This window comes from Pongo pygmaeus, chromosome 4 (genome assembly GCF_028885625.2).
Source record: "Pongo pygmaeus isolate AG05252 chromosome 4, NHGRI_mPonPyg2-v2.0_pri, whole genome shotgun sequence".
NCBI lineage: Eukaryota > Metazoa > Chordata > Mammalia > Primates > Hominidae > Pongo > Pongo pygmaeus.
Window position 1 is genome coordinate 176,384,328 of NC_072377.2, and position 24,669 is coordinate 176,408,996.

At 41.9% G+C, this 24,669-nt stretch overlaps 1 protein-coding gene and 1 long non-coding RNA gene across 5 annotated transcripts; one reads left to right on the plus strand and one right to left on the minus strand.

Moving 5' to 3' along the window:
• Positions 1-819: 819 nt before the first annotated feature.
• On the minus strand, positions 820-3,746 carry LOC129036533 (uncharacterized). Its single transcript, XR_008502587.1, has 3 exons — positions 2,944-3,746; positions 2,503-2,688; positions 820-1,015 (listed from the first exon to the last, which is right to left on the minus strand). It is a non-coding gene; the product is annotated as an uncharacterized LOC129036533 (long non-coding RNA).
• On the plus strand, positions 3,346-23,557 carry NPM1 (nucleophosmin 1). 4 transcript variants are annotated; one of them, XM_054487816.1, is made up of 11 exons: positions 3,346-3,479; positions 5,520-5,599; positions 6,779-6,898; positions 7,176-7,269; positions 8,169-8,275; positions 8,373-8,437; positions 15,684-15,741; positions 16,363-16,449; positions 18,084-18,185; positions 20,398-20,472; positions 23,201-23,557. In XM_054487816.1, the coding sequence occupies exons 1-11, from the start codon at positions 3,422-3,424 to the stop codon at positions 23,237-23,239; spliced, it is 885 nt and encodes a 294-aa protein (XP_054343791.1). In that variant the 5' UTR covers positions 3,346-3,421; the 3' UTR covers positions 23,240-23,557. The 4 variants fall into 4 exon arrangements, with proteins under 4 accessions (XP_054343791.1, XP_054343792.1, XP_054343793.1 ...); XM_054487817.1 differs by lacking the exon at positions 16,363-16,449; XM_054487818.2 differs by lacking the exons at positions 20,398-20,472; positions 23,201-23,557 and adding an exon at positions 19,175-19,505.
• Positions 23,558-24,669: the final 1,112 nt, after the last annotated feature.

Consider the following 24,669-nt stretch of genomic DNA (forward strand, 5'->3'; position numbering starts at 1 on the left):
TTTGATCCTTATTCAAGCAAATCAACTGTAAGAGACAGGGGTATTTGACCTGGATAATTCATAATATTAGAAATATATATATCTATTTTGAGATGGAGTCTCACTCTGTCACCCAGGCTGGAGTGCACTGGCTCAATCTCAGCTCACTGCAACCTCCATTTCCTAGGTTCAAGTGATTTTCCTGCCTCAGCCTTCCAAGTAGGGAGAGAATGCCTTAATAAACACCTTTGTACATATATAATTATTAATGTCTGAAAGTAGTTTTGTAGAGTATTCTAAGAAATGGATTTGCACAGCAAGTAGAGCAGGCACTTACAAATATATATACAGTACATATAAATGCTTCTTTTTTTTTGGTTTGTTGTTTGGTTTTTTTAGAGACAGGCTCTCACTCTGTCACCCAGGCTAGAGAGTAGTGGTGTGAACATGACTCACAGCAGCCTTGACTTTCTAGGCTTAAGAGATCCTCCCACCTACCTCAGCCTCCTGAGTAGCTGGAACTACAGGCATATGCTACCACACCCGGCTAATTTTTTCTGTTTTTTTTTTTTGTAGAAACAGGGTCTCACTATGTTGCCCAGGCTGGTCTTCAACTCCAACCCCTCCTGCTTCAGCCTCCCAAAGTGCCGGGATTACAGGCCTGAGCCATTGCGCCTGGCATTCACTGTTTATGTAAGCAGAGTCGTATTATATATATATTGTTCTCCAACTTTGCTTTTTCACTTCATGTGGCGTAGCTGTCTTTCCAGGATATAATATATAGGGGACCACTGTATTCTTTTTAGAAGCTGCACAGTATTCCACAGGATAAACTGATACACCATTTTTTAAATACGTTTTATTTTAATCTTCATTTTTTAACACATTTTATCATGGAAATTTTCAAACAATTCAGGGGCTATGTATAAGCGCAGGGAGCCTGCGTCCTTTCCCTGGTGTGATTCCGTCCTGCGCGGCTGTTCTCTGGAGCAGCATTCTTTTATTTCCGTTCGCCTTCTCTCCTACCTAATTCCTTCTATTTCAAAAAATAGAAGGAATCCTATGATGAACAACCATATACCCATCACCCAGCTTTAACAATTATCATCACGTAGTCAATCTTATTTCATATATACCTTCCCACTCTCCTTTCTCCTACCCTTTTGCTGGATTGTTTTTTTAGAAGTCTCAGATAAGGCCGGGCGCCATGGCTCATGCATGTACGCCCAGCACTTTGAGAGGCTGAGGCGGGTGGATCACTTCAGGCCAGGAGTTCGAGTCCAGCCTGGCCAATATGGTGAAACCCCGTCTCTAACTAAAAATACAAAAAGTAGCTAGGCATGGTGGGGGGCGCCTGTAATCCCAGCTACTTGGGAGGCTGAGGCAGGAGAATCACTTGAACGCAGGAGGCAAAGGTCACAGTGAGCCAAGATCATGCCACTGCACTCCAGCCTGTATGACAGAGCGAGACTTCAGTCTCAAAAAAAAAAAAAAAAAAAATTAAAATAAAAAATAAAATAGTGGCCAGGTGTGGTGACTCACGCCTGTAATCCCAGCACTTTGGGAGGCTAACATGGTGAAATCCTGTTTCTTTCTACTAAATATACAAAAATTAGCTGGACGTGGTGGTGGCAGGCACCTGTAATCCCAGCTACTTGGGAGGCTGACGCAGGAGAATTGCTGGAACTCGAGAGGCGGAACTCATGAGTCAGAGATCTTGCCACTGCACTGCAGCCTGGGCAAGAGAGCGAGACCCCGTTTCAAAAAAAAAAAAAAAAAAAAAAAATGCTGGCCGGGTGCGGTGGCTCACGCCTGAAATACCAGCACTTTGGGAGGCGGAGGCAGGCGGATCGCCCAAGGTCAGGAGTTTGAGCCCAGCCTGGAGAACACAGCGAAACCCCATCTCTCCTAAAATACAAAAATTAGTCGGGCGTGGTGGCATGCACCTGTAGTCCTCGCTACTCGGGAGGCTGAGGCAGGAGAATTGCTTCAGCCCGGGAGGCGGAGGTTGCATCCAGCGGAGCTCATGCCACTGCACTCCAGCCTGGACAACACAGCGAGACTCCGTCTCCACAAAAGAAAAAAAAAAAAAAGGCATAACAAATTTAAGTAACTCAAAGTTTTCTGTGACACAGGAGCTCTCAGAAAGGAACAGTTAAATTATAACATGTCCATATTATGCGTTAGTATGTGTCCACAACTAACGCATAATATGGACATGTTATAACTTAACTGTTCATTCATCTCTTGATAGACACTGAAATCGTCTCTATAATTTTCCTGTAAGAAATAATGCCTTGGGGTGGGGGGGGGGGTCTTCCTTTCTGAGGTTATCATTTGTATTCCTCACTTCTTAAATTTGTTTGATATGTTGAGGCTAAAAAAAAAAAAATTACGGGTCTTCAGAATGCCCCAATGCCCGCGGGGTGCTGGGGTGCCTCGGAGTTTGTCAAGGTGTAGCTTAAAACGTTAATTCCCATGCTCGCTCCCAAATATTCGAATTAAGGCTTCTGTAGTTCTTACAAGTCACCCGCTTTCTTTCAGGAGGAATGTTAAAAATTAAGAGCGGCAAGAAGTCAGAATCGGCCCACCCTCCGAGCTCTCTTAGGGCGATGTCCTTGCTCATTTGGAGACTGATTCAGTCCCCTTTTGGCCCCCAAGTTCCGTAAAGATGAGGACTTTGGAGATGTTTTCTCAGGAAGGACAGAGCTGAAAAACAAAGTTCCGTAAGTCTGGCCAGTAGCTACATCTTTCCTTCCTAACAAAGAATAAGCCGCAATTCACTCTCTCTTGGCACCTGAACTTTGGGGTAACGATTAACTGCGATCCGAAGCCTTCAGGCAAGTAAAAAATTCCTGAAGTGATTACGCCTGTTTGGAGGCTTGCAGGGCACTAGGGGATGGGGAAAGGTGAATCGAGGTGCTCTCTGGCTCATTCCCAGCCGGCTAACCCGCCATATCTTACACAGCTAACGGCTGCTGACGCCATTTTGCAGGGTGGGCTGCGCAGACTCTTGGCGGGAGGCCGGCGCGCTTGAGCGGGAGAGGACGTGGAAATGTTGGAGGTGGGGAGCGCGCGTTACGACTGGAAAGCACGCGTGCGCACAGGCGACAGCAGCGGAGGGGTGGGGCCAGTGTACGAGTGCGCGTGCTCGGTGGGAGCCCGCGGAGTACCTGGAAGGAGGTGGGGGGCGAGGTAGAAAGGAGTGGTGTTGAAAAGCGCTTGCGCAGGAGGGCTACGGTACGGGGGTGGGAGGGCTTCGGAGCACGCGCGCGGAGGCGGGACTTGGGAAGCGCTCGCGAGATCTTCAGGAGCTATATATAAGCGCGGGGAGGCTGCGTCCTTTCCCTGGTGTGATTCCGTCCTGCGCGGCTGTTCTCTGGAGCGGCGTTCTTTTATCTCCGTCTGCCTTCTCTCCTACCTAAGTGCGTGCCGCCACCCGATGGAAGATTCGATGGACATGGACATGAGCCCCCTGAGGCCCCAGAACTATCTTTTCGGTAACTGCTTTGGGGAGCTGGAGCGAGGCCGAGCGGGGCCTGGTGGCGGTGAGGGTGAGGGTGGGGGTGAGGGGCGGGAATCCGGCTGCAGCCGGGTCTGGTGGAGACCGCCAGACCGACTGGAGGCCTGAGCGGGTGGGAAGAGCTGCCCGAGCCCTGAACCTGGAGAGATTGGAGCCGCGGGGGGAGCCGGTGGCGTGAAGGGGGAGGAGACGAGCGGCCTGAAGCGTCTGGGGCGTGAGCGGTCCGAGGCCCAGGGCCTGAGGTAAAGCGGAACCGGCCGCCTGGAAGTTCGGCCGTTGCCGGGGATACGCCGCGGAGCTCCAGGCGTGGTTTATTTGCTAACGGCGGTCGTTTGTAGGCTTCTGATGCCAGGCCCCGGGTTGGTGGTCCCGGAGGCTGGGTTTACCGGGAAGCATGGGCCTGCTTGTTGGAGGGGATAGATGCACAGCCTGGGGTTATTCTGGCCTCAGAGTCGGGAGTTGCCGGACCTAGACTTCCCCCGCGTGCTTCGGCCAGTTACTGGGGGTGGGGAGGCGCGGCGCGGCGTGAGGAGGCCGCAACCGCTGGGAGCACGTGGTTGCCACGTGGTTGGGGGGAGGGAGGGGGGTGTGGGCGCTACATCCGGGACTCAACGGCGTGTTGCCACTCCTGAGCCAGGGATGCTGTGGCTCTGTTGAAGTGGGAAATGTTAAGAGGCTGGTAGCACTAGGATTTTGAGGTCTTTGTTCAGTGCTTACAGCATGTACTGTGATGGCAGCTCTCAGTTTTTTGAGCCCCTTTTCTGTCTCACTGCGGTAGGTGGAGCTAGCCCCACTTTGCAGATGAGGATACTGGTGCCCAGAGATAAACTCACTTAACGAAGGTTGTACTTACAGGCAATAAGAGACTAAATCTAAACCTAGACGCTTGACTCCGTAGCTGCTACTTCGTGAATATTAATGAGGCTTCGTTTTAGGGGAACGTCCTCGCACGCCGCCATTTGTGCGGCATTGACCAAACCGCTTTTCTAAATACAAGAAACACGTAGAGTGTTCGGTTTGAGTCAGATCAAGACCTAAGACTATTCGCAGAATTTTGGGAGCACCACCCCCCTCGACTTGCGGTAGCCCTGCCCCTAAAAGGAGAGTCCCACTTGGGTTTTTGATCTCAGTAGGATTAATTGCAGAAGCCTAATCTTTGTACTATTCAGACTTTGAAGTGCAAATCCTACCGTGAATTTTATCTTGTTCATTATCCGTGCTGAGATTTGTTAATTAAACCTCTGTTCACATTTAAGCATGTATATGTATTGGTAACGGTTCAGATGATAGTTAAATGGAATCATTTAAAATTTTTATTCTGACAGTGTTTTCAAGAATTTTGCCTATTCATGGAGTGGGAGTAGACACATGTATTTAAAACATTAAGGCTTTAATTCCTAGTTATTTTGGATAGCTGAGAATTCTGATAAATTTATATCAGTACTTTTTGATAACTATTGGAAACAACCCTCCTTGTCTTAAACATAATTTCTGAATATAGTTTGAGGCGTATGTCACTTTCTGTTGCTTTAAAGAGTGGAGCGTTGATCCCTGTAAGCAAGCTTCGGTTCTTTTACCTTTGTCATTTTTGTAGTAGTAAGCTATTCATGTTTGTAACCGTTCTCATTTCGAAATGGCCATTTGGGAATTTAGGTAGGTAAATCAGCTGTTTTAAATAGTGGGAAACTTAACATTGGACATTACATTTGGTTTCAGATAATTGCTTCAGGTTGAGATTTACTAAACCGTTGAGCTTGTTTATGCAGAATAACAGTACCTATCAGCGTAGTTAGAGATGAAATGTGGTATGATGAGAGAATGGAATTATAGTCTTCTATGGGTGTCTGTAGAGGTTTCTGTTCAAGAAATCTAGGAATTGATCATTCTGCTTTGCCCTCTGGTAGCTAAAATAGTGAAAAACTAGTTCAAAAGTTAGACCTGACCTTTTTGGTTACCCACACTTAAGTTTCAGTGTTATTTTTCTCCTTGTTAGAGTTGCTTTTTTCTTCATTTACAGGTTGTGAACTAAAGGCCGACAAAGATTATCACTTTAAGGTGGATAATGATGAAAATGAGCACCAGTTATCTTTAAGAACGGTACTTAAACTTTCAAAATAAACTACTTAACCCTACTTGATTTCAGCCTTTTAGTTTCTATTCATGTGGCTTGAGACTTTTTTTCCTTTGCTGACTGCTTATAAAATACTATTTTTTACACCTGGGTATTGTGTGTACCTCACTGTCTGTACATCTTTGAAGAACTTGGCATCTATACCACTCATTTGGTGACCATGTAAAATCCAGTCACACTGTTCAACTTGCCTTATTTTCTTCAGTTGGATTATAAAGCCCTTGTAAAAGGCATCGATAATCTTTAATGTCTACCAGAGACTAGCCTTCTGCTCAACTTAGAAGTTGCTCAATAAATGTTAGGTGGTCTATATTGTGTGTATGCATATTTATGCATTTCTTAAATTTCCTGAATATGAGAAACTGATTTGCCAAGATCACAAAACCTGAGGACAACATTGCACAAATTTGTTTTCCAAGGTAATAGTGAGAGGTTTATACTTGTTTTTTTTAAAAAAAATCATAGTTATGTGCCTCATTGCAACTGCTGGGTCAACAGATGGATCGCATATACAATGGTGGTCCCATAAGGTTATTATACCTTATTTTTAATATACCTTTCCTGTTTTTTTTTTCTTTGGAGACAGTCTAGCTCTGTCACCCAGGCTGGAGTGCAATGGCGTAATCTCGGCTCACTGCAACCTCTGATTTCCGAGTTCAAGTAATTCCCTGCCTCAGCCTCCCGAGTAGCTGGGATTACAGGCACGTGCCATCACACCTGGCTAATTTTTGTGTTTTTAGTAGAGACGAGGTTGTTACCATGTTGTCCAGGCTGGTCTCAAACTCCTGACCTCATGATCTGCCCGCCTCAGCCTCCCTAAGTGCTGGGATTACAGGCATGAGCCACCAAGCCCGGCCCTTTCCTATGCTTAGATGCACAAATATAGTGTGTGTTTCAGTTGCTTACAGTATTCAGTACAGTAACATACTGTAGAGGTTTGTAGCCTAGGTGTGTGTAGTAGGCTATACCATCTAGGTTTGTAAATAAGCACATTCTTATGATTGTACAAAGATGAAATTGTCTAACAACACATTTCTCAGAACCTAGCCCTGTGGTTAAGTGACGCATGGCTGCATATAACATTAAGTGGGGGGGTGTAAAATAGGTGGAACTCAAAAGTTGAAGTAGTATTTTTTTGTTCACAGGTCAGTTTAGGGGCTGGTGCAAAGGATGAATTGCACATTGTTGAAGCAGAGGCAATGAATTACGAAGGCAGTCCAATTAAAGTAACACTGGCAACTTTGAAAATGTCTGTACAGCCAACGGTAAGGGCACTTACATACTTTGGATGTTGTGTCAAGGTTTAATTCTGTTTTAAGGTAGGTTTGGTGTCATTTAATTGTGCCAAGGAGATAGAAAGTGGTACTTTATCTTCTGTCACTGGAGTTCAATGGTCAACTCTTGAACACGGGGGCTTCTGCTGCTAGTTTATCAGAGGTGGAAAAACAGGTTCACTGGTTTGTTGATTTGGCTTATGTGTTTGCCTGTAATGTTTGTTCATTTTCTTCACATGTTTAGTGATGAAAAATTTCTCCCTTCTAGGTTTCCCTTGGGGGCTTTGAAATAACACCACCAGTGGTCTTAAGGTTGAAGTGTGGTTCAGGGCCAGTGCATATTAGTGGACAGCACTTAGTAGGTATGTTATTTTTATATATTATACTACTTAGTTTATCCTCTTTAGTGCAGTTGCTTGGTTCCCAGTTTGGACTTAAAGCATGGGTATAGTACTACTGTCTTCGTAATAGGTTCCAATGTGAGTCTAGAAATTGATAATTGGAGAGGACAAATAAATTTTTGGGGCGGGGGGAAGAAATCTTGCTCTGTCACCCAGGCTGGAGTACAGTGGCATGATCTTGGCTTACTGGAACCTCTCCAGGATTCAAGCGATCCTCCTGTCTCAGCCTCTCCCCAGTAGCTGGGACCACAGGCATGCACCACCAAGTCCAGTTGTGTTTCATAGTTTTAGTAGAGAAGGGGTTTCGTGATGTTGGCCAGGCCGATGTTGAACTCCTGGCCTTAACGTGATCTGCACACCCTGGCCTCTCAAAATGCTAGTATTACATGCGTCAGCCACTGTGCCTGGCCTAAAAATTATTTTTTAATAAAGACAGTCTCATTATAACGAGGCTGGAGTGCAGTGATGTAATCATAGCCTGCTATAGCCTCGAACTGCTACTGGGTTCACCTCAGCCTCTGGAATAGCTAGAACTACAGGCACACTCCACCACACCTGGCTAATTTTTTTTGTATATGTGCAGATGGGGTCTCACTATGTTGCCCGGATTGGTCCCTTGGCCTCCCCAAAGTGAGATTACAGGCATGAGCCACCCTCCCCAGGCTTCTTGGATTTAAAACCTGGCAGTGAACATTAGGCCTCAAAATACCTTTGTTAAAAAGTTCCTTTTCCCATTTGCTCTTTTTTTTATTTTAATAGAATAGAAATCTCAGTTTTTAGAGTATTTACTATCAGTGTTCTTTTTTTTTTCTGACTTCTTGCTGCTTGAGTTTCATAATGTCTAATAAATTGTATTTTAGCTGTGGAGGAAGATGCAGAGTCAGAAGATGAAGAGGAGGAGGATGTGAAACTCTTAAGTATATCTGGAAAGCGGTCTGCCCCTGGAGGTGGTAGCAAGGTTCCACAGGTAGAGATGGCAATTTTATTATAGGTTTTGTATTATAGCTTTTAGTTTGGTGATAGAACAGCTCTTGTTCATGAGTATGTACCTTTTCTTTTAAAAGAAAAAAGTAAAACTTGCAGCTGATGAAGATGATGATGATGATGATGAAGATGATGATGATGAAGAGTAAGTATGATTTATAAATTTGATATCCTTCTGGAATCTTAACAGAAAAAGGAATTTGACATAGTTATATGCATGAGGGTTTTATAAAAGTCATTTACAAAAAGCCATCCTGTGTAATAGTTTACATTTATAATAAAAGGTCAAGTGGTCATCTGTTGTCAGTTTAAGTTAAATGAGCTGAGTTGAAAGGATATTGGGTCTGTGAGCCTTTACAATGCTGTGACTTGTGACTCCTCAGAAGGGTAGACTATAGCGGTTGTGAAGTTTGATTATGTCCCTTTGTTCTGAAGATTTAGTGGATGTGTTATACCCATCAAGCCTAGTATGTTTTATGGTGAACAGTTAATGAGATTGGGTTGAAAGAAAATATGATTAAATAGCTATATTCATTTTACAAGTTGTTACTGAAGGTTTGTTGTTCTCCCAAAAGGATTTTGGCTTATGGTTTTATGTAGATACTTATGGACAAAAATAAGATTCTAAAAGGGATATTAAGATTTTTCTTGGGATTTAAAATATGGTTGGAAACAATATTTGATGAGTTTATATTAAACTAGATCAAACTATTGTTATAAACAGTTAATACACACACTGGTATAAAGGACTGTTTATAATTGGTCTTATGTGTGCCAGTATCAGTAATACATTGAATACTTTGATTTGGGTCTCAGCTTTGTCCTTCAGTTCTGAGATTGGTCCATATGCATTTATTGAAAACAAATAAAATATAAGAACATGCACTTTAAAAGAGAACATGCATGAATGATCAAATTGGGAGTTTAGGTTTTAAGCTGGTGGTTCTTCAAAATCTTTGAGCATGACGATGAAGGCAGAAAACAGGAAAAAGGCTGAAAGAGCTGAAAGCTTAAAAATTCAAAGTATGACCAGGCGCAGTGGTTCACACCCGTAATCCTAACACCCAGCCAAGATGGGAGGATCTCTTGAGGCCAGCCTGGTCAACATAGCAAGACCCAATCTCAAAAGAAAAATAAAAATTCAAAGTACTTGGATGTCAGACTTAAAAATGAACTCAAACTTAAAGGTAGTATTTGACTGTCGCTGTTTTCGTTTTTTTTTTTTTCTTTGAGATGGAGTCTCCTGTTGCTCAGGCTGGAGTGCAGTGGTGCCATCTCAGCTCACCACAACCTCTCTCTGCCTCCCGGGTTCAAGCAGTTGTCCTGCCTCAGCCTCCCAAGTAGCTGGGACTGCAGGCGCGGGGCACCATGCCCTGCTAATTTTTGTATTTAGTAGAGACAGGGTTTCAGTATGTTGGTCAGGCTGGTCTTGAACTCCTAACCTCGTGATCTACCTGCCTTGGTCTCCCAAAGTGCTGGGATTACAGATGTGAACCACTGCGCCCAGCCAAATTTTTGTATTTTTAATAGACATGGGGTTTCATTATGTTGGCCAGGCTGTTCTCAAACTCCTAACCTCAGGCTATCCGGTAACCTCATCCTCCCAAAGTGCTGGGATTACAGGCATGAGCCACGGTGCCCGGCTACTTCTTTTCTTGAGATGGTGTTTTACCATGCTACTCAGACTGGACTTGAATCCCTGGGCACAAGCTATCCTCCCCTCTCAGACTGCGAAGCAGGTGGGGTTACAGGTGCATAACCAAGCCCAGCTTGTTTGTTATCACTTTTAAGAATATTTGTCATTAGTAAGAATTGAAATATATTCCAAGAGAAGAATGGGAAACAGGCTAAGAACACAAATGAGAAATAGGGATGGTATGGTTCGAATACATCCCAAGAGAAGAATGGGGAAACAGGCTAAAAACAGATTAGAAATAGGGATGGTATGGTTCGGATTGGTTTAGTCTAATTTTGAGTTACCTTTATACAAGTTTATAAAATAAGTGTTTAATAGCATTCACCGAGGCTCGGGGATAAACAGTCACTTCCAGAAAGGCTTTGGAATAGGACCTGATTGTAGTCTTGATCCTGTTGGGGCTTTGGAAGATTTCCTTTTTTAAAAATTGATATAATTAGGCCAGGCATGGTGGCTCACGCCTGTAATCCCAGCACTTTGGGAGGCTGAGGTGGGTGGATCACTTGAGGTCAGGAGTTCAAGACCAGCCTGGCCAACATGGTGAAACGCGGTATCTACTAAAAATACAAAAATTAGCTGGGTATGGTGGTGCCCGCCTATTGGTCCCACTTGGGAGGTTGAGTCAGGAGAATCGCTTGAACCTGGGAGGTGGAGGTTGCAGCAAGCCAAGAATGCGCCACCACATTCCATCCTGGGCAACAGAGGGAGACTCCCATCTCAGAAAAATGGGTATAAATTCATGATGTAACAACAATGTAATTTTGTTTGTCTTTAAGTTGGGCATTGATAGGAATGAAAAGTGTAAGATATCAAGGTCCAAATCAGTACCTGGTTTTTTTTGTGGGATTTTTTTTTTTTTCCGGCAAGTCTTTCTCTTGTTGCCCCAGGCTGGCGTGCAATGGTGTGATCTCTGCTCACTGCAACCTCTGCCTTCCAGGTTCAAGTGATCCTCGGCCTCCCGAGTAGCTTGGATTACAGGCGCTTGCCACCACGCCCGGCTAATTTTGTATTTTTAGTAGAGACGGGGTTTCACCATGTTGGCCAAGCTGGTCTCGAACTCCAAAGTGCTGGGATTACAGGCATGAGCCACCATGCACCGCTGCAAGTTTTCATATAAGTTGAAGAAAGCGTACTAAGGTCTGCATAGTAGTAAAGGATGCCTTGAGGGAAACAAGTCTTAATAGAAACTTCAGTGGTGAGATGGCAAGGGCCCAGCGTAGACAGATGGCAATGAAAATGCAAAGAGGTGCATGAAGGTTTGTTACAGTTACTTAGAAATCTAACCTTTTGAGCACCAGATCAAAGGGGAAATTGGTCCCTTTTTGAGGATGGAAAGGGTATATGGTGTGGGCTTAGATGACTCTTGATTTAAGCAAGAAAGGCTATGTAATGTGCATAGTGCTGATGTATACTATACATAGATGTATGTAATATGTTGATAGTATGTGGCCCTTAAATATCTTTTTTAATTTATTGGGGGAATTTCTTAAGTAAAGCTGGATTTTTTTTTTTTTTTTTTGAGACAGTCTCTGTTGCCCTGGCTGAAGTGCATTGTTGGCCAGGCTGGAGTGCAATGGTGCAATCTTGGCTCACTGTAACTTCTGCCTCCCGGGTTCAAGTGATTCTCCTGCCTCAGCCTCCCAAGTAGCTGGGATTACAGGCATGTGCCAGCATGCCAAGCTAATTTTTTGTATTTTTAATAGAGATGGGGTTTCACCATGTTGGTCAGGCTAGTCTTGAACTCCTGACCTCAGGTGATCTGCCCACCCCAGCCTCCCAGAGTGCTGAGATTACAGGTGTGAGCCACCACGCCCTGCCAGTAAAGCTGTTTTGATAGCATTTTTGATAGCTATTTTGATAGTAGTTTAATAGACTTGTTTTAACAAATAAGAAAAAACGTTTAAAACATTCTCATCTTGTTTCTAGCACAGGGGAGGCACCTGCAGGGATTGGGTTCTAATGCCAGAAACTTGTACCAACAAAATCACTGTTAAAAAGCCACTTGAAGGGCTATTTGTGACAGCTTTTTAAGTTATGATATTTTTTCTAAATACAGCAAATATTTCTTCGGTATTGGAAAGATAGGTGTTTCTTACATGAAGTTGCTGTATTGGGATTTAGAGACCAGTATGTTCAATTGTTGAATTAAATGTGAACCACTTGGTATTTACTAATAGAGACTTCGCCTGATTTGCCCTCCAGTGACTCGATTTGATTACTTCCCTCCATTATTTACCTATTAACAGTTCACACCTGTAATCCCAGCACTTTGGGTGGTCGAGGTGGGCGGATCACCTGAGGTCAGGAGTTGAAGACCAGCCTGGCCAATATGGTGAAACCCCGTCTCTACTAACATATAGCTGGGTGTGATGGTGGGCGCTTGCAATCCCAGCTGCTAGGGAGGCTGAGGCAGGAGAATTGCTTGAACCCGGGAGGGGGAGGTTGCAGTGAGCCAAGATCGCACCATTGCATTCCAGATTGGGCAACAAGAGTAAAACTCAAAAAAAAATAAGTGTGCAGTTCAGTGGTTTTAGTATGCATAGTTGTGTAGCCATCACCACTATCAATTTTAGAACATTTCATCACATCAATGAGAAATGGTACTCTATAGGTATTACCCCTCATGCTCCTCAGTTCTAGTCAGCCACGAATGAACTTTGTCTGTAGGTTTCCTGTCCCTCATATTTTGCATAAATGGACTTCTGTGACTGTTTTCTTAGCACAGTGTTTTCAAGTTTCATCCATGTTATAGCATTATCAGTACTCCATTTATTTATATGGTTGAATACATTGTATGGATATGTTTGGTTATTCATCAGTTGGTGAGCATTTGGGTTACTTCTACTTGTTGACTGCTATGAACGCTTGTAGACATGTCATTTTACTTGGATGTACACCTAAAGCAGAGTGGCTCACCCATTGTATTCCCACTAGCAGTGTATGGGGCTTCTGATTTCACTCCAACCTGCTGATTTCACTACACCCTCACTTGCCATTATCTGACTCTAATCCTGGTGGTATGAAGTGCTGATTGTGGGTTTGATTGCGTCTCCCTGTGGACTAATAATGAGCATCTTTTCATGTATTCATTGGCCATATATCTTTGGAGAAATGTCTTTGCCCATTTAAAAAAATCCATTCACTTCTCTTTGTCTTTACTGAGTTGTAAGAATTCTTTTTTCTTTTTTTTTTTGATATGATTTTTGTATTTTTAGTAGAGAAGGAGTTTCGCCATGTTGGCCAGGCTGTTCTTAAACTCCTGTCTTCAGTGATCCACCTCCCTCTGCCTCCCAAACTGCTGAGATTACAGCTGTGAGCCACTGCCTGGCAAGAATTCTTTTTTTTTTTTTTTTTTGACAAGTCTCTGTTGCCCAGGCTTGAGTGCAGTGATGTGATCTTGGCTCACTGCAACCTCCTCCTCCCTTGTTCAAGCAATTCTCCTGCCTCTCCCAAGTAGTTGGGATTACAGGCACCCCCCCACCACGCCCAGCTAATTTTCTGTATTTTTAATAGAGACCGGGTTTCGCCGTGTTGGCCAGGCTGGTCTTGAACTCCTGACGTCAGGCCTACCTTGACCTCCCACAAGTGCTGGGATTACAGGCGTGAGCCACTGCACCGGGCCCAAGAATTCTTTATGTATTCTGCAAACAAGTCCCTTATCAGACGCAAGATTTACAGATTATCTTCCACCATTCCGTGGAACTTTCATGATGGTGGCCTTTGAACAAGTTTTTAATTTTTGTGATGTCCGATTTCTTTTGTTGCTTGTGCCTTTGGTGTCAATCCTAAGAAATCATTGCTAAATTCAAAGTTGTGAAAATTTACCCCCTTAATTCTGAGTTTTGTCCTTTATATTTAGGGCTTTGTTCCATTTTGAGTAAACTTATGTGTATGGTGTGAATGGAGGGGTCCAAATATAGACTTTGGATGTAGATTAGCAGTTGCCCCAACATGATTTGTTCAAAAACTATTTTTTCCCCATTGAATGATCTTGGCAACCTTTAAAAGAGTCACTTGTGGCCGGGTGCGGTGGCTCATGCCTGTAATCCCAGCACTTTGAGAGGCTGAGGCAGGCGGATCATGACCAGGAGATTGAGACTATCCTGGCCAATATGGTGAAACCCTGTCTCTACTGAACATACAAATTTTAGCTGGGCATGGTAGCGTGTGCCTGTAGTCCCAGCTACTCAGGTGGCTGAGGCTGGAGAATTCGCTTGAACCTGGGAGGCAGAGGTTGCGGTGATCTGAGATTGCGCCACTACACTCCAGCCTGGCGACAGAGCGAGACTCCGTCTCAAAAAACAAAATAATCACTTACTATAAATATACGGATTTATTTCTGGACTGTTCTGTTGATGTGTCTATCCTTAACAGGTAAGAACAGTACAACACTGTTCCTTTGTAGTTTTTATTTATTTTTTTGAAATGAGTCTCACTCTGTTGCCCAGGCTGGAGCACAGTGGCATGATCTTGGCTCACTGCAACCTCCGCCTCCTGGTTCTTCCTGCTTCAGCTTCCTGAGTAGCTGGGATTACAGGCGCCCGCCACCGTGCCCGGCTAATTTTTGTATTTTTAATAGAGACTGGGTTTCCCCATTAGCCAGGCTGGTCTCAAACTCCTGACCTCAGGTGATCCGGCTGTCTCGGCCTCCTAAAAAGTGCTGGGATTACAAGCGTGAGTCACGGTGCCTCGGCCCCTTTGTAGGTCTTATAGCTGATTTTTTGAAATCAAGTGTGAGTTCTCTAGCTTTGTTCCTTTCCAGATTGCATTTGGCCTCTTTGGGTCCCTTAAGTGTCTTTTTTGTTTTTGTATTTTGAGATAGGGTCTTGCTCTGTCACCCAGGCTGGAGTGCAGTGGCAGAATTACACAGTTAGAGTTCACTGCCTTCAGCAGATCCTCCTGCCTTAGCTTTTCAAGTAGCTGAGACTACAGGCGCACACCACCGCGCCTGCTAATTAAAATTTTTTTTTGAAGAGAGGGTTCTCATTATGTTGCCTAGGCTGGTCTTGAACTAAAATGATCCTCCCACCTCAGCCTCCCAAAGTGTTAGGATTATAGGTGTGAGACACTGTGCCAGTTCTTGGGTTTGTATATAAATTTTAGGATCTGTTTCTACAGAGAAACCAGCTTGGGGAGTCTTCTAACGATTGTATTTAACCTGTATATTTGGGGAGTGTTGCCATCTTGGCAATATCTGAACATGGAATGTTTCTATTTAGGTCTTTAATTTTTTTTTTTTAAACACAAATTCACTCTGAGTGTTGTACAGTTTAATAGAACTATACATTATTTAAATATACATACATTATACAGTGGTATAGTGTGTATTCATGCAAAACTACTCATTTAGCAACTTCATTTCCCAGCCCCTAGCGATCACAATTATACCTATTTTGAGTTTGACTACTTTTAGATACTTAATGAATAGAATCATACAGTGTTTGTTCTTTTGTGGCTGGCTTATTTCACTTTGTTCAAGGTTTAGTCATGTAGCATGCAAGAGGATTTTCATTGTGTGTACATATACATTTTCATTTAGCCATTTAACACTTGGGTTGCTTTTACCTCTTGGCTGTTGTGAACAATGCTTCGATAAACATGGGTGCACAAATAATCACTTCAAGGTCCTGCTTTCAATTCTCGTGTCTACTCCCAAATTTTGAAAGTACTTAATGTTTTGACATTTCATTTGTAGTGATGATGATGATGATTTTGATGATGAGGAAGCTGAAGAAAAAGCGCCAGTGAAGAAAGTGAGTAGATACCATGCTATAAGGTGGTTAAACTAACAATAGAAATGGTGATTTTTTAGTGCTATTTGCTTGTTTTGTAGTTAAGGAAGCTGGTGTGGGAGATCATCTCATACTGAAAATTAGTCCTGAGGAGGATTACAGAAAACTTAGAGTGGGGAATGGTCTGTTTTCTTTATCCATGTGGCCCTCCACCCAATTTGTTAGTCTTGTGTAACCTTTTGTCCAAGTGGTTGCTGCTTTTTCTTTTTTTTTTTTTTTTGAGATGGAGTCTCAGTGTCACCCGGGCTGGAGTACCGTGGCGTGATCTCAGCTCACTGCAACTTCTGCCTCCAGGGTTGAAGTGATTCTCCTGCCTCAGCCTCCTGAGTAGCTGGAATTACAGACTCATGCCACCACACCCAGCTAATTTTTGCATTTTTAGTAGACCACCATGTCGGCCAGGCTGGTCTCGAACTCCTGACCTCGTGATCCGCCTGCTTCGGCCTCCCAAAGTCCTGGGATTACAGGCATGAGCCACCACGCCAAGCTTGTGGTTGCTGCTTTTCTTACATGGCTTGGACAGTTTTGTTTGCACTGTTGTTGGGGTCAGGGACAGTGATTAAGATAAATTTCTAATTGCAGTCTATACGAGATACTCCAGCCAAAAATGCACAAAAGTCAAATCAGAATGGAAAAGACTCAAAACCATCATCAACACCAAGATCAAAAGTAAGTGGCTACATTTACACGTGGGTCTCATTGATCTAGTTGGGGAAAAAAGATTCTACTGTAGAAGAATCTAGTGTGTCTGAAATTTGATAGGCCTTTATAGAACCCCTGTAATTGCTGTTTAAAAGTTAAAATCAGCTTGCTGCAGCCGGGCTCAGTGGCTCACTCCTGTAATCCCAGCACTTTGGGAGGGAGGCCAAGGTGGGTGGGATCACCTGAGGTCAGGAGTTTGAGACTAGCCTGGCCAACGTCGTGAAACCCCGTCTTTACTAAAAACACAAAAATTAGCCAGGCGTGGTGGTATGTGCCTGTAATTCCACCTACTCAGGAGGTGGAGACAGGAGAATTGCTTGAACCTGGGAGGTGGAGTGCAGTGAGATTGCACCACTGCACTCCAGCTTGGGCGAAAGAGCGAGACTCCGCCTCCAAAAAAAAAAATCAGCTTGTTGTGTGTTGTAGGCACAAACATACTAAATGTAAGGTGGTGGTGGTCGGTGGGGAGCCAGTAGAGTTTTTTGAAAGAGATGGCCCCTCACTTTGTCACTCAGTCTGGATTAGAGTTGCGTGATCTCGGCTTACTGCAACCTTCACTTCCCGGGTTCAAGTGATTCTCCTGCCTCAGCTTCCCAAGTAGCTGGGACTACATGCACGTGCCACCAGGCCCAGCGTATTTTTGTAGTTTTGAGTAGAGATGGGGTTTCACTCTATACGTTGGCCAGGCTGGTCTCAAACCCCTGACTGTAGGTGATCCGCCCTCCTGGGCCTCTCAAAGTGCTGAGATTACAGGTGTGAGCCACTATGCCTGGCCTGAATTTTTTGTGGTTGTGAAGTCAATAGTTGTTTCCTGTAAGGAGTCTTTGTTGAAAGGTATGTCTGCATAGAGTAGAGGTTCTCAACCTTGGCTGCATGTTAGATTGAAGTAAAACATTTGGGCCTAGACAGGGTGTGTTGATCTCATTCCTGACCCTACCCACTTCCCTGTAGAAAATGGAATTTAAAGGAAAAAAAGTTTAAAGGAACCCCAGTACTTGTGCTCTACTTATGGAGATAGTCATAAAAATGGTCTGGGGTGGGCCCCAGGCATCAGACTACAGTGACTTTCTTGCTTTATTCTTAGGGATTTTCTGATTTCCTTTTTTGAACTGACTTAGTATTGTGCATAAAAGCAAACTCCCAAGTTACTCTTTTTTTTTTTTTTTTTAAAGAGATGGGTGTCCTACTCTTGGCCCAGGTTGAAGTATTGTGCATAAAAGCAAACTCCCAAGTTACTCTTTTTTTTTTTTTTTTTTAAAGAGATGGGTGTCCTACTCTTGGCCCAGGTTGAAGTACAGTGGTATGATCATAGCTCACTACAGCCTCCAGCTGCTGGGCTTAAGCAATCCTCCTGCCTTATCCTCCTGAGTAGCTGGGATTACAGGCATGCACCACCATGCCTAGCAAATCATCTTGTTCCTTCCTTAAAGGAAAGATTTTAAGAACAAAATTACATGGCATGAATTTATTGATAATTCCATTGTATAATTAGCTTTATAAGGGAGTTTTGTGAGAATATTTGAGGAAATCCAGATAGAATGGATTTTAATTAGGAATTGTATTTATTCTTATGACCTTTTGGAAATGCATTTCTTTTTCAGGGACAAGAATCCTTCAAAAAACAGGAAAAAACTCCTAAAACACCAAAAGGACCTAGTTCTGTAGAAGACATTAAAGCAAAAATGCAAGCAAGTATAGAAAAAGTGAGTAAAGTTATCTTAAAAAAACTTTGTCTCCCCCCTCAAATTGCACGTGTCTGGTTTGCATAGACTTGAATGTTTCTTGTTTTTTTTGTTTGTTTTGGTTTAATATACTTGCCCTGTTCATGGTATGAATTTTTTCAAAAATTTCTTATAAAACATTTATAATCGTGTCTGTGGTGATTTTTGCATATGCAAAATTAAATATGCCTTATTTTCCATTATAAAAGGAACGTAGTGCACTGGTTGCAAGATAACATTCTGATCTTCCATGTTAAAATAGATCAGTGAAAACCCTTTGCCTATTCTGGTTGTAAGATATGCTAGAGAACCAACAGAGGGCGTATGAGACTTCATTAAAATTACAAGCAGCTGGAAAAGTACACGCTGAATATTATAGTTAATATTCATGATTGACCCTAGTCAGAAGTAATTTTCAGCAGATAGAGACGTTTCTCTTTGCCCTTTACACCAAGTTGTCACCAGTTAATACATGTAGTAATAGCTAGATTTTGGGAATGACTAATAGGCTTAAATCTAGTTTGCTTTTGTCTTAAATAATGGAAATGTGGGAAGAGGATTAGGTCTCTTGTCTGCTTGACTGGGGGATTTGAGTAGGATATGGAATAAATGGTTTAAATGCTTTGGAAGCACATTTGAGAGAAGCTTTAATTCTATGAATGATACTTTTAGACTCCAACTATTGAGAGCAAATGTGGGGTGGTGAGGAAAAATTGCCAACTCATTTCCTCATGTTTTTCTTGTAATTATAGATTTTTCGTGGCTTCAGTAGATTCCTTGTACCGTGATAAGTCCACTGGAAAAAGAATTTTAGAACTGGAACATATTTCTTGTTTTAGTCACACTGTAAACCCTTTAGCCTTCCTGGTTATCACTGATTTTTGTCCCTTGGATACAATGCTAAAATGACATCTTTTAGATGCCCCTCCCCTCCATTTTAATATGGTCCTATCTCCTTGGTTTAATTGCAGGCGCATTGAACAGTCCTGGGCACTACATGTAAATTAAGCCCAAAGATGGGGAGAAAAGAAAAGGAGAGACAAATATAGTCCATACTGAGTGTCATCAACAATCCAGACTGAAGTCTTCTATTTTAATCTCAATCCCCTTTTCTGATTTGCTACCCATGCCTCTTCAGGCTGGAAACAATCTCTTGGTTCCCAAAAGCACTTTCTTCTGACTGCTGTGATTCAGTGAACCTTGCCCTTTGCTTTCTATTACTTGTGCATTTGCCTCACCTGACAATGTTTTAAATCGCCTTTGTATCTCCTTAGCTGCTCAATAAATATTTGAATGAATCAATTAAGAATGTATGTGACAATAATTTTGAAATGGAAATTGTGAGGTTTATTTTACTAGGTTATTGGAGGCAGTTAAGTTTCTTAATGCTATACCTGATTCTGCCGAAGTCCCTTGGACATTTGAAAACCTTTTCAATCTTTTAAAAATGCATAAAAGATACTTAGAGGGAAAGGTATTAATTAAATTTAATAAAAACAAATATATTCCGTGTTTAAAAGTAATTCCAAAGTAGTGATAAATAAAAACATTTCAAGATATTTGCAATAGTAATGTTTTGAAATTTTGGTGACAGAGTCAAAGGTCTTGCCAGTACTGTTGTAGTTTCTTGCCTATATCCATAATTTGAAGGAAATGGTAAGAGTGATTAGTGAAATGTAATTACTGTAATTTTTTCCCCATTCAACTTTATATATCTTTAACTGATGACCAGATCATTGTTGTTCTGAACCAGTTTGTGGTCAACAAGTGTTTTGTGGGGTTTTGTTTGTTTGTTTTTAAAGAACAGTTTGGGTCACTTGACATGGTTCTCCAAAGGGATGTTATGGGTTGTATTTGGTTCTGGGTGATAACCGACTTGTTAGATAATACAGATAAGCAACCGAGTTGCCATCTTTGTCTGTAGAATCTCAAGTGTAGCTTATATTTTATGTTCCTAGAGAGGTCGTCAGGGAAGATTTGACCCTTTGGCAAATCTGTTTGAATAGAGATACTAGCCATGCTGCCCAATAGGGCTTTCTGGCCCTGAAAAAGACATTGAGTATTCTTGGAAAGTTGAAGGGAAAAAGAATAAACCGATCCATGTAGTAGCATGCAGATTATTGAGGAATTTTCTAAAGATATCGCTCTTGGTGTATTTCTCTACTTACCTGTAATAATGCTTTTGTCTCAATAGGGTGGTTCTCTTCCCAAAGTGGAAGCCAAGTTCATCAATTATGTGAAGAATTGCTTCCGGATGACTGACCAAGAGGTAACTGGATTTTCTGGGGACATGATTAAATCCAAGTTTTTTTTGTGATTTATTATGATTCTGCCTTTACCCTTTTTTAAGTGTTGGCTCTTTTTAAAAAGTTCTTAACCACAGATAATATTTCATTTAATGAAATACCTGAAAATTCATGTATTTAATGAAATACATGAAGAATACAGTTGGCAGTCTGAGACGATAACTTTAGTATATTTTTCCCAGATTTCCTATAGCTGGTAAATTATTTCTTGGTTATTGAATTCAGTTTTACTTTTTTGGTACTATGTTGGTTAAGGAAATTGCTGTGGTTTTCCTTGCTGCTCCATTTGACTGCTTGGGGCAGTCTGGTCTTGGCTTTTTTGGGAGTTGGTAGAGATCATTTTTTTTTTTTCATAACTCTTATGGGAAATAGATTTTGCCAAAATCATCCTAACATGAAATCTGGAAGCAAGACACTAAATTGTGGCTACTACCAGATACATAAGCCTGAGTTAGCTGTTAGATTTTACAGTTAGTACATGTGAAAGCCTTAGTCAACATAAAGATTATGCATTTATTTTTGCTCTCATTTACAGTTGACTCATAAGTGTAAGGAAAATGTAAAAGTGGTTAAATAGGGACGTTAGGTATCGTGTAGAGAACGGATGCTGCATTTAATGGTTTAGGTTTCCTGTGGACAGCTTTTTTCAAAATTAGGAAAATTTGGCAATTAGCTGGTTTTTTTTCTGCCATAGTATTTAGCACTTCAGTTATTTAATTGCACTCTAATTTTCAGTTTTCGGGTTCGTAAAACCCTGATAATGGTTAATTTTGAGTTTAGCTTTGTGAAAGTTGTAGTGATGGGCTATAAGATGATCAGATTCAGTCTTTTGGTTGCTGTTCTGTTTTTTCTCTACATTTGAATCCTAAAGTTTAAAGTGTGTTTTGGGAGTTTATTTGGAATACTAAACATTGAACATAAGTTATTTTGAAACTCCGCATTATGCAACTGTTTATTTAATATTGAAAATAGTGGAAAGTCAGACATAAATAACCAGCATGTACTAAAAGCTAAGCAGCATAAGAGATGCATTCTTCAACTACTGCCAAGGAAAGTGATGATAAATTTAATGATTAAGTTGCAGTAGTCTTCTGTACTTTATAACAAAGGCTTGTAGCTACAAAGTCTTGGTAGCTATTAAATTAGCGAGCCAGCACTTCTAGAAGTATTTTCTTTTTATAAAAAGTATTTTTGGCCAGGTTGGTCTTGAACTCCTGGCCTCAAGCAGTCCTCCCATCTTTTCCTCCCAAAGTGGTAGGATTACAGGCACAAGCCACCTTGCCCAGCCTACCAGAAGTATTTTCTTGCTCTAGAATTGAAAGTGTTCTCAAGTGTCAGAATGAAATTTCTGGAATAAATAGTAAATGTTTAATAACTTGAACTTGAATTACTATTACAGAGATTATCAAAACTAAATGCTTCCTGTTTTTGACATAGAGATGCATGGTGCAAGCAATGACAATGTATATTTGTTTGAACCTGATGATAAGATCTCTGGCTGGGCGTGGTAGTTCATGCCTATAATCCCAGCACTTTGGGAGGCAACATGGCAAAACTCTGTCTCTACTAAAAATACTATATTTAGCTGGGCATGGTGGCATGTACCTGTAATCCCACCTACTCAAGAGGCAGAGGCAGGTGGATTGCTTGAACCTGGGAGGCAGAGGTTGCAGTGAGCGCCACTGCACTCCAGCCTGGGTGGCAGACTGAGAGTCCATCTCAGAAAAAAAGAGATTTCTATGATATTTAATATTGGCATTCAGTATTCAGTTACCTTGTACCTGAGAACCCATTGGCTGTGAAACAGTGACAGCTGAGAGAATCCTGAGTCATCTCATTTCTAGTTCTTGGTGAACTTCTGGACTTTTCTTCAGAACCACCTTGCCATGTTGGCCAGGCTGGTCTTGAACTCCTGACCTCTCAGGTGATCCAACACCTTGGCCTCTTAAAGTGCTGGGATTACAGGCGTGAGCCACCATGCCTGGCCAGCTGTTTTTTTGTTTGTTTTTTGTTTTGGTCACCCATCTGTAGTGTGATCTTGGCTCACTGCAACCTCTGCCTCTTGGGCTCAGGCAGTCCTCCCACCTCAGCCTCCTGAGTAGCTGGGCCTCCTGTAGTTGCACACCACCAAGCCTGGCTAATTTTTGCATTTTTAGTAGACACGGTTTCACCATGTTGCCCAGGCTGGTCTCAAATTCCTGAGCTGAAGTGATCTGCCCGCCGCAGTCTCCCAAAGTGTAGGGATTACGGGCGTGACCCACCATGCCTAGCCTCAGCATATAGTTTTTTCTAAATGTACACATGCACAGGCAATTCAGAATAAGTTTCTGGTGTTTATGTAACTTTATTTGCCAAATCTGGCCAACTCTAAAGCTGATCTCGGGAGATGAAGTTTGAAGTAACATTGGCCATATGGGTCTCTCTTCTTTCTCTTGATTTCCTTAAGTAAATAATGCTAAACTATTAAATAATTATTAGTATATTGTTCACATTTTTATGACTGATTAAAGTGTTTGGAATTAAATTACATCTGAGTATAAGTTTTCTTGGAGTCATTTCTTTATCTAGAGTTAACCTCTCTGGTGGTAGAATGAAAAATAGATGTTGAACTATGCAAAGAGACATTTAATTTATTGATGTCTTTGAAGTGTTGTGGTTCCTTAACCACATTTCTCTTTTTTTTTTCCCCAGGCTATTCAAGATCTCTGGCAGTGGAGGAAGTCTCTTTAAGAAAATAGTTTAAACAATTTGTTAAAAATTTTCCGTCTAATTTCATTTCTGTAACAGTTGATATCTGGCTGTCCTTTTTATAATGCAGAGTGAGAACTTTCCCTACCGTGTTTGATAAATGTTGTCCAGGTTCTATTGCCAAGAATGTGTTGTCCAAAATGCCTGTTTAGTTTTTAAAGATGGAACTCCACCCTTTGCTTGGTTTTAAGTATGTATGGAATGTTATGATAGGACATAGTAGTAGCGGTGGTCAGACATGGAAATGGTGGGGAGACAAAAATATACATGTGAAATAAAACTCAGTATTTTAATAAAGTAGCACGGTTTCTATTGACTTATTTAACTGCTTTATACTTTGTCAAAGAAATAATTAATGTAGTTAGGAATGGCAAATAGTATTGTAAAATTCTATGAGAATGTCCCTGCCCTCCCCTTCAATATTCTCCCTGGAGCTAACCACTTTTTCATCATAAGGATTTAGTGCTGTGTTCACCTCCTGATGATAGTTAACAATTATTGTAACTATGCAACATGTTTCCAAATGTTCCATTAGACCTCCTATCTGCCTATTTTAGCCTCACTCGCAAACAAAATCCGGCATGTTAAAACAGCTTAAAAGCAGCCTTTCAACCTGTATTTTTTTTTTTCCCCTAGGCTGGAGTGCAGTGGCACAATCTCAGCTCATTGCAGCTTCTGCTTCTTGGGTTCAAGCAAGTCTTCTGCCTCAGCTTCCCAAGTAGCTGGGATTACAGGTGTGAGCCACCAGCCCGGCTAATTTTTGTATTTTTAGTAGAGATGGGGTTTCACCATGTTGGCCAGGCTGGTCTCGAACTCCTGACCTCAGGTGATCTGCCCACTTCAGCTTCTTAAAGTGCTAGGATTATAGGTGTGAGCAACTGCACCTGACCTCAACCTGGGTTCCTTATCTGAATCAAAGCAATTATTTCAGTGACTATTTGCTGAAGTTGTCTAGTACTACTTACAGATGTATAGGAGAAAATTTATCATGTAGATAATGAGGATATTCAGAGACTAATTAGCACCTTTATATGTTCTGCCTTAAGCTGATTATACATGATCTGAGTCAGATATACTGATTCGATTTCTATTGTTTTGTTGTGCTTTATACTCCAGTAGTTTGAGTAGATGAGGGAATGTTCTCCAGTTCTGTGCCGTTTTCCTTGGGAGATTTTCATCTCCCACTTCTATCCATTCTTAGTTTTGTTTGATTGTCTTGGATGGTTTTTCTCATTCCTTTTTGTTTAAACTTGGGAAAGAGACTTTGATTTTGTCTTTAAAGTTTTGTGTTGATTTTAATATACCAACTGCTTGCTGCTTTGGGCGTGTATCTGAAATCTAAAAAACATTACTCAACATTTTATTTATTCTAACATTTTGAAGTGATCTTGAATTTTTTTTTCTTTTTCTTG

What these genes read in the sequence shown, in the direction of transcription:
- NPM1 (XM_054487816.1), top strand. Translation starts at nt 3,422, where the DNA reads ATGGAAGATTCGATGGACATGGACATGAGCCCCCTGAGGCCCCAGAAC. An exon ending in GCCCCAGAACTATCTTTTCG is followed by an intron (nt 3,480 to 5,519) that starts GTAACTGCTTTG and finishes CTTCATTTACAG; the next exon opens with GTTGTGAACTAAAGGCCGAC. An exon ending in GAAGATGATGATGATGAAGA is followed by an intron (nt 8,438 to 15,683) that starts GTAAGTATGATT and finishes TTTCATTTGTAG; the next exon opens with TGATGATGATGATGATTTTG.